This window comes from Poromitra crassiceps (assembly GCF_964638095.1).
Source record: "Poromitra crassiceps genome assembly, chromosome: 12".
In the NCBI taxonomy this organism is placed as follows: domain Eukaryota; kingdom Metazoa; phylum Chordata; class Actinopteri; order Beryciformes; family Melamphaidae; genus Poromitra; species Poromitra crassiceps.
Genome location: NC_139632.1, coordinates 5,801,724 through 5,811,723, shown reverse-complemented (window position 1 = coordinate 5,811,723; position 10,000 = coordinate 5,801,724). Strand labels below are relative to the sequence as shown.

General features: G+C 47.8%; 1 protein-coding gene across 1 annotated transcript in view; it reads left to right on the top strand.

Moving 5' to 3' along the window:
* Positions 1–10,000, top strand: part of mast2 (microtubule associated serine/threonine kinase 2) — a gene marked incomplete at its 3' end in the record, with an annotated part of 242,782 nt that overhangs the window by 191,539 nt on the left and 41,243 nt on the right. The window contains 4 exon segments of the mRNA XM_083648326.1: positions 4,376–4,451; positions 5,717–5,737; positions 7,250–7,328; positions 7,631–7,782. Coding sequence (XP_083504452.1) covers positions 4,376–4,451; positions 5,717–5,737; positions 7,250–7,328; positions 7,631–7,782 — 328 coding nt within the window.

The window sequence follows — 10,000 nt, the reverse complement described above, 5'->3', positions numbered from 1 at the left end:
TGCTTTGCTACAGAATCACTCCAGGCACTGGGTCCAGACTGTAACAGGTGCACCCAGCATGCTTTGCTACAGAATCACTTCAGGCACTGGGTCCAGGCTGTAACAGGTGCACCCAGCATGCTTTGCTACAGAATCACTTCAGGCACTGGGTCCAGACTGTAACAGGTGCACCCAGCATGCTTTGCTACAGAATCACTTCAGGCACTGGGTCCAGACTGTAACAGGTGCACCCAGCATGCTTTGCTACAGAATCACTTCAGGCACTGGGTCCAGGCTGTAACAGGTGCACCACCTATTGAACCCCCCTCTGTCAGCTCTACTACTGCAGGCCGAAGACAACACAGACCAGGGGGTCCTTGCAGTCCTCGCAGTTTGGCCCACGTGTGTCGGATCCGGATCCGCCAAGCGCTGGGCACAGCACACTAACACAAGCGATGAAGGACACTTCGTGCTCCACCAGAACTGACTTGAAGGACTGTCAGTTTATTTATTTTCATATCCTAGATTTACTTCTTCGGTGACTGTGTTTCAAACCAATCCAGGACTAGAGATTAAATACCATCAGCATATACACCACCTGTAGCCAATCCTACTAGTACTACTACTGTATCATTGGAGAGCTGTGTGCTCGGTTCATCGTCCTCAACCTAGGATTGAGCGTGCGTAGCATGCAAAAACAATCTGTTGTTCTTAATACCACGTGAGGTTCAGTTTGCTTTGCACAGATTGAAACAGCCGGTATAAATACTTTTTTACTTTTATACTTGATTACAAATCTCTGCTGGAGAAGGACACAGCATTTCTCATTCCCTTCCCTCTTCCACATGTTGCCAGCCTGTCTGGGGGATTTGCCCCAATGACCAGCGTGTCGTGGACTTGCTTCTCCGGCTGCCGAGCGACATGGAAGAAGTCCCACAGGCCTGGCTAACATTTAGCATTTAGCTCAGAGTCACATTAGCATGCAATACGTCAGCCTGGCTGTTCGCCCTGACACACTTAGAAAGACACAAACACACTCCTCTACGCTCGGCTGCAGCGCGGGGTTTTTCTTCACAACCAGAGATGGATGCTTCTGTCGCTGAACAAGCCTCTATGTGACTAATGGAATACACACACACACACACACACACACACGCACGCACGCACACACACACGCACACACACACACACACACACACACACACACACACACGGGGGCACCTCCTCCTCCACACACGTTTTGTCACTGTTGCTAGCTGCAAAGTGTCATTTAAAAAGTCATTTAATTCCCTCAGTGCATCATGGTAATAGCTTCAATGAGATATACTGTGTGTGTCTGCCATTTAAACATAACAACATCCATCCACTCACACACAAACACACACATACATGAAAAGCGTCATGCGTGCACACACACACACACACACACACAGTCACACACATGGAACAGAAGGTTTACAGACGCACACATGCACACGCACACACACACACACACACACACACGATGGATGGGTGAGTCTAACAAGCTTCTGTATAACAAATAGTAGACAAGCGTGTTCAGTCATGTACGTGCAGACTCCAGCTACACAGAGAGAGAGAGAGAGAGACATAGAGAGAGAGAGAGAGAGAGAGAGAGAGAGAGTCTTTTCCTATGTGACAGAAAGCAAAATGCTCATATTAATATTTGAGACTCGGCTCTGTCCAGACGCGCTGCATAATTAATGTGGAATGTTTAACTACTTCATCTCTCCCTCTCCTTCAGCCCCCCTCAGCCCCCCCACACTACACTACGTGTCTGCCCTCCAGTCTTGTGTCTGTGTGTTTGAAGTGTGTTTGCACCCCTTCACCCGGCCCATAGCCTGTCTCTCCACTTCAAGTCCAGTCCACTAAATGGACTGGACTTGAATATTCCTATCCAATATGATGTAGTCGTGCCTATGCTCATTCAATATGCTTATTCAATAAACCTCATGTTTATCTGAATTAGGATCATGTGTTTTCCTCGAGTACAGTGTCAGCAGTGTAGCAGTGTCACTTCCATAGGGGAATAGTCAGTTTGTGTTCATGTAATTAGATGAAAATACTTTCTATCTTGGGTTCACACATTTGGATATCCTTTTTTTTTTATCGGTTTCATTTGTCATTGTCTCCCTCTACAGTTATCTCAGGTGTGTAAACAGTCTGTACGTTTACATGCACAGTTAAGTCGAGCTATGGTTATAGCTTGATTAGGCTATTTACTCAGACTACTGTCCTTGTCCCAGTATACAAGCACGGGTGGGAAATAGATTCTCCCCATGTCTCGTTACTCCTCCCCCTCCCCCACCTGTTTTCTAATTCAAGCAGGCTTTAAGCGGGTTTAGTGCTGACCTAGCAAGCTAACTTGAAATAGAGATCGTAATAGTTCCCAAACTCCAGATAAACCACACATATAAACACAAAGCTGCCCCTTGTTAGCTCAATACAGTTGAAACTAAGATATTCCATTCAAAAAAAAAAAATTCTAGCGACCGATTTAGCTACTACATCAACAAACTTCACATTTAGCTTTAGCTAATCGCTAACATACAGTAAGTTCCTGTAGCCAAATCTCACGAGTGTGTTGCTGAGACAGAGACGGGTCTTGAACAAGTTTAATTTCTTTCTGTCTGAAAAATGCAGTGTCAGAATATTCAGAAGAGGCAGTCTTGCTTGAAATCCCATTGTCTTTGGTGTAGTACGCTCTACTCTTAGAATACCTTCTCTCTTGAGATGCACCCTCTGTTTACGTTTTATGCGTTCGACTCGTAGCCTGGCACGGGGACTTTAGCTCATGCGCTGATCGCCTCGTCCAGTTCCAGTCCGACTGGCCTGTATACAGGCAGGAGTAAATCCACTCCCAATCGCATTATCTGGGTGTGTTAGTCGGTCTTGTATAACTTCGATTTCAGTCGAGCTAACATGTTTACATGCATTTCAAAAGTCCGGTTTTAGGCGGACTAACGCAATAATGAGATTTTTGTAAGTGCATGTAAACGTACTGACTGTCTCTCCTCGTATCTGTGCCCACTCCTCTTCTGCTGTGGAGGAAGCAGACAGATTAGGTAGCGCTCTTATCTGTCTCTCTATCTGCCCACTCCTTTCCTCTCAACTCCCATTCAGTTCATCAGATCACTCCATCAAAGTCCACTTCTCCACGTCCATCTCTCTCCTCCTCTCTCTGTCTGCTCCCATTCCATCTCCATGTCCATCTCTCTCCTCCTCTCTCTGTCTGCTCCCATTCCATCTCCACGTCCATCTCTCTCCTCCTCTCTCTGTCTGCTCCCATTCCATCTCTTCTCCACGTCCATCTCTCTCCTCCTCTCTCTCTCTGCTCCCATTCCATCTCCATGTGTGAGTGAGTGGAGGTTTGATGATGGAGGGATGGATCTACGCTGAGGGAGATGAAGGAACATCTCAATCTATTCACACACACACACACACACACACACACACACACACACATTTCTTTTGAACATCATGTGTCGTTATGTCACCAGACTTGGGCAGGTTTTGAAACGAGCAGTGAGAGAGAATCGTTTTGCATTTCAAAGCGTTTCAACTTTGCTTCAGTCTGTATTTGTTGTGTTGGTTCGTGGCGAGGTGGTCAATTCCCACTGGGGCAACAAGCATTGCTTCAAAGGCCTGATTTCTCTTCTGTAGAAGAAGGAAAGCTCCGCTTAGCAGTTGGAGCAGTCTGTGCAGCAGTTGGAGCAGTCTGTGCAGCAGTTGGAGCAGTCTGTACAGCAGTTGGAGCAGTCTGTGCAGCAGTTGGAGCAGTCTGTGCAGCAGTTGGAGCAGTCTGTACAGCAGTTGGAGCAGTCTGTGCAGCAGTTGGAGCAGTCTGTACAGCAGTTGGAGCAGTCTGTGCAGCAGTTGGAGCAGTCTGTGCAGCAGTTGGAGCAGTCTGTGCAGCAGTTGGAGCAGTCTGTGCAGCAGTTGGAGCAGTCTGTGCAGCAGTTGGAGCAGTCTGTGCAGGCAGCAGCCCACCACACCTGCTTCTCATGAAGTACACTTAGTGCTTGAGCTTTTCTTGTCGTGAGGAGGGGAGAGTGTTAGTCATTCACATTATTCCATCAGGGGTTCAGGGGACTTGAACCACGAGTCTAGCATATTGACTGGTGCCGCCATATTAACATACTCATACTAATATAATATCACAATACATCTCTGCTGTTGTCAGATGCAGCCTCTCTATCTGCTGAGGTAAATACATCGAGACAGAGATGAGAGCCACCTGATATGTGTCCAGCATTGTGTGTATATAGTCCTGCTACCCATTCATCTCCTTTTCTCCTCTCCTCTCCTTCCCTCTCTCTCTCCCTCCTTCCCTCTCTCCCTCTCTCTCTCCCTCCCTCCCTCCTTCCCTCTCTCTCAGGTACCAGCCCACTGGACAGCCCTCGCAACTTCTCCCCTAACACGGCTGCACACTTCTCCTTTGTTCCTGCACGCAGGTGAGACACACGCGCGCGCGCGCGCACGCACGCACGCACACACACACACAAACGCACACATACACGAACACACACACACACAGTCACACACATGGAACAGAAGGTTTACACACGCACACGCGCACACACACACACACACACACACACACACACACACACACACTTGTACTTAAGGGTCACACTAGGGGGGGGGGGGGTGCACAGTTTGCAAAGAGTTGCCCTGGCCTAGCACTCACATCTTGTGCTGATTGGTGTAGGAACATGTCACTCACATCTTGTGCTGATTGGTGCAGGAACGTAACGCCCATAAAAAACAAAGTGGCAGCCTGTCTCCCAGTAACGTTGTAATGCTGTGTCCAATCAAAACAAAGCATTCTATTCAGATGGGACAAGACATGATTGAGGTTAACTCTCAGTCAAATTGTTTACTATGGGGCAGAATGACTGCTGACTGACTGGCTCCTTTCCCCCTAGTGGTCAGTTTGATCGTCCTGGTGAATGATAGACGCTATGAAATTTAAGATAGCAGTTGGTTGACACCCAGGGAAGTCTCGTGCTCTCAAATGGTCAATGATGGTCACATGGGAAAATGTGGCGCTCAGGTGAGGGGGGGGGGGGGGGGGGAGGGGGGATGACATTTATCTTGAATGTTGGAGGGCCGTAGTTCAACCTTTAATGTCAGGATGTTGAAATGGCAAAGTGCTGTTAGATGCCTCAGTGGCCTGCTGGGTGCCCTGAGAGCAGAGCAGTAGATGATGAGACAGAGAGGATCTGAAAGTGTCATTCAAACCTGGATTCATCACCTGAGATTTATGAGATGTATGTGTGTGCACGTTCAATGCGCTTGTGTGATTTAAGCCCATGCCAAGATTACAAAAGTTTTATCAAAGCACTGTATAATAGTGCTTTAATAGTACAATAGTACAATAGTGACACCATGTGGTGGAGTTTGATAACACAGCTCAAGAGCTAAAGGGTCTGGTGTATCGGTGTTTTATCTGCTGCCAGCCCCCTGAATCATTCTTTACATGAACCATGGAAGAAGAAGAAGAAGAAGAAGACTATAACAGCGATTAATCAGTAAACACAAACAAGAGAGCATAAAGAATGATCAGTGTTAGTGTTTGGGAGGGCTGGGACAGGCTAGGTGTTTGTGTGTGTGTGTGTGTGTGTGCGTGCGTGCGTGCGTGCGTGTGCGTGTGTGTGTGTGTGTGCATCTTTGTGTCCTTGTCTGAGACTGACGGACAGTCTTCTCTCCCACACAGTCACGGACACAGGGCTGACAGGTAACCTCTTTGACCTTGACATGCCTTTTTTCCTGCCTCCACCACCACCTGTACTGGGCTCTGTTCTGCATGGCTGAGTGCACACAGGCCCACATCACAACGTGCTGTAGCATCTGTGCTGGATGCTAGCCTACAGGCTCTGTGTCACTGCTACATCTGTGCTGGATGCTAGCCTACAGGCTCTGTGTCACTGCTACATCTGTGCTGGATGCTAGCCTAGCCTACAGGCTCTGTGTCACTGCTACATCTGTGCTGGATGCTAGCCTACAGGTTCTGTGTCACTGCTACATCTGTGCTGGATGCTAGCCTACAGGCTCTGTGTCACTGCTACATCTGTGCTGGATGCTAGCCTAGCCTACAGGCTCTGTGTCACTGCTACATCTGTGCTGGATGCTAGCCTTACCTACAGGCTCTGTGTCACTGCTACATCTGTGCTGGATGCTAGCCTAGCCTACAGGCTCTGTGTCACTGCTACATCTGTGCTGGATGCTAGCCTAGCCTACAGGCTCTGTGTCACTGCTACATCTGTGCTGGATGCTAGCCTACAGGCTCTGTGTCACTGCTACATCTGTGCTGGATGCTAGCCTACAGGCTCTGTGTCACTGCTACATCTGTGCTGGATGCTAGCCTACAGGCTCTGTGTCACTGCTACATCTGTGCTGGATGCTAGCCTACAGGCTCTGTGTCACTGCTACATCTGTGCTGGATGCTAGCCTACAGGCTCTGTGTCACTGCTACATCTGTGCTGGATGCTAGCCTACAGGCTCTGTGTCACTGCTACATCTGTGCTGGATGCTAGCCTACAGGCTCTGTGTCACTGCTACATCTGTGCTGGAAGCTAGCCTACAGGCTCTGTGTCACTGCTACATCTGTGCTGGAAGCTAGCCTACAGGCTCTGTGTCACTGCTACATCTGTGCTGGATGCTAGCCTACAGGCTCTGTGTCACAGAAGGATCAAACCATGCAGCTCTATGTCTGTCTGTTTGTTTGTTTGTTTGTTTGTTTGTCTGTTTGTTTGTTTGTTTGTTTAGCCACATGGCTTTGTCTGCACTCTTTCTCAAGCCATTTGATCCTCGTTGTGTGTATTTTCCCTCCTGCAACTGAATGGCTTTGTGACTACACAATACTGTATGTGTGTATGTGTACAGTACAGTACTGTGTACAGTACAGTACTATATGTGTACAGTACAGTACAGTACAGTACTATATGTGTGTATGTGTACAGTACAGTACTGTATGTGTGTATGTGTACAGTACTGTACTATATGTGTACAGTACAGTACAGTACAGTACAGTACAGTACTATATGTGTACAGTACAGTACAGTACTATATGTGTGTATGTGTACAGTACAGTACTGTATGTGAGGGTGTGGCTGCAGCTTGTGGACTTGGCTATGGGGACTGTGTTTAATGTCAGTAGAAGTCCATGTAAAGGGAGACCTGTATGTGTTTTGATGCTGGATCTCTCTTCTCTTCTCTGTCTCTGTCTCTCTCTCTCTCTCTCCATCAGGACGGATGGCAGACGTTGGTCTCTGGCCTCTCTGCCTTCATCTGGCTATGGCACCAACACTCCCAGCTCCACTGTCTCAGTAAGTATCTACATTTATTATATATGATTTCCATCCGTGTGCATCTACATGTATTTGTGTGTTTTATTTATTTGCATGATCTATTTACCCCGAAGACTCTGAGATAAATGCCTTCCTGCTCCGTCCCTCTAGGCTGCAAAGGCTTCACCCTGCCTGCTACTTAACCTGCTCCCCCTCTTCTCCTCCTGCTCCTCTTGTATCTAGCACGCTACTCCTCAAAGCTAAACCTCAAAGCGACCTAGCTCCAGTCTCGCAGTAGCTGGTTGTAATCTGTGCTCCCTCTCTGCTCCTCCTCCTCACAGTCCTCCTGTTCATCTCAGGAGAAGCTGCACCAGTTGCCCTTCCAGCCCACTGCGGACGAGCTGCACTTCCTCACCAAGCACTTCAGCTCCGAGAGCATCACCGACGAGGAGGGACGCCGCTCCCCCATGAGACCGCGCTCACGCAGCCTCAGGTAGGACCTCTACACCTTCTACACGTCCTACACCTTCTACACCTTCTACACCTTCTACACGTCCTACACCTTCTACACCTTCTACACCTTCTACACGTCCTACACCTTCTACACCTTCTTTCTTTCTTTCCATCCAACATCCGTTCAGCAACTTCCCTGTTCAGCCTATCTGACCTATACGCTATAGACTGGTCTGAAAGTCCACCCCCCGCAAGAACAGGGTTCGAGACCCGGGTCAACTCTGCTCTGACTTGGTGTGAAAGTTCAGTGCTCGACCTGCCCCATGAGGCCATGCCTCCTCCTCGGCTTGCACCACCATGACATCAAAGGCACATGAGGTGTGTTGAAGTTGAGACATTGTTGCACAATAGTAGTAATAACGTTAGGTAGCCGTGAGTTCACAGCACAGGGTTTGGAGCGTTATATCGTCAACCATGTTGAGCATTGCTTTGATGTTGACAATGAAAGAAGTACACTTGCATCCTGGATCTGTTGTCAAAGGTCATGACTGCATTTTCCCGTGCATTAGATTCACTGTGAATTCCTATAGGATGGGAGCTGGACTTGGTCCTAGACGGGCGGCCACAGAGACCGCCAGACGTCCCCCGCCGCATTCTAAAAATTGGCACGCCACCTAGTGGGGACTAGGCTACTGTACATGTTCCCAGCAGTCACTACATTGTGGATGACACCACACCTCTCGCTGCAAAGTGAAGCCCGCCATGACTGCAGCACCAAACAGCACAATGAGTTCTACAGTACTCCTGTAGCCTTAGCACAGCCACTTGAGATTATTGAGCGTAGTAGTTTATGTCGCCTACGTTTGAGTTTGAGTTTGAGTTTAACTTTATTGTCCCATAGGGAAATTTGTCTTAGGCATTTGTACAGCAGCAATAGGGCAATGACAAACGTAACAGACAGTACAGTACATCTGAAGACAAACAGCGTGTAAACAAGAGGACAACATAGTACATGATACAGCCTGGGCTACGAGTTAACAACTCTACCTAACCAAATATTGCACTTCAGTATTCAGATATTGCACTTCAAATATTGCACAATTCCAAAACCGCATATCAAACCAAAACCATCATAAAACCATGGTTACTTAAAACTAAAAACATTAAAACCACAGTAAAGGGTAAAAGAAATAAAAAGATAAAATGATAAGAGAAATAAAATGAAATAAAATGAATATAAAACTAACTAAGGCAAGATAAATATCACATGACCAGACAGGCTGCAGGGACAGCCGAGCTCAGAGTGAGCTACCATGTATGCCACACCAATACCATCAGAGATTTCTCGGATCATCCGGCTCTTTAAGGAGGGTTCCAGAATCACCGAGCTCTGTCCTCTCACGACCAGGAAAACGTTAATCCAGAGGTTTCCTGGGTCGTCAGGCTCTTAATGGAGGGTTCCTGGGTAGCCGGGCTCTGACCTCACAGAGGACAGAGCTCTACCCCCTAGTGGGAGGACAGGCAGTTTATTTAATAAGGCTATAGATGTTGGGAGGAAGGAGCGCTTATAGCGGTTACTCTTAAAGCTACAGGCTCTGAAGCGCCTTCCAGAAGGTAGTAGCTCATAGTCAAGATACCATACTAGTCAAGTTGTTACCATATAAACGCATGCAGATTGGCTGGTGATGATGTCTGGACAAACAAATCCAATCACTCGCCCCAAATCGTATTTCGGGAGTGCGGACAGTCTTGTCTTAAAAATCGTGTCTCAAATGGGATCTGCCTGCAGTCTGAACGAGACCTCATATTTCCAGGGTTAGGTGTGTAAAATCTGCCTGCATATTTGTCACCTTTGGGTGACAGTCACCTTTTTGATTCCAAAATAGGGCACTTAAGGTGTCACCTCTTTCACTCTCCATGTGTCTGGAGCTATAAAAATGGGTGTTACTGACTCACAAACTGGCTGTCAAGTGGGTTTTGTGTGTGTGTGCGTGTGTGTGTGCGTTTGTGTGTGTACGTGTGTGTGTGTGTGTGTGTGTGTGTGCGTGTGTGTGTACGTGTGTGTGTGTGTGTGTGTGTGTGTGTGTGTGTGTGTGTGTGTGTGTGTGTCTGTGTGTAACAGTGAGCCTGCAGAAAGGTCAACCTCTTCCCCCCTGACATGTCCGTGGCAGCTGGGAGCGAGTGTGATCTCTTCACGGTGACAGACACCATAAGAATGAGGGTCATTGTTAGGCTTTACTAGCTAGTGAACCCAGATG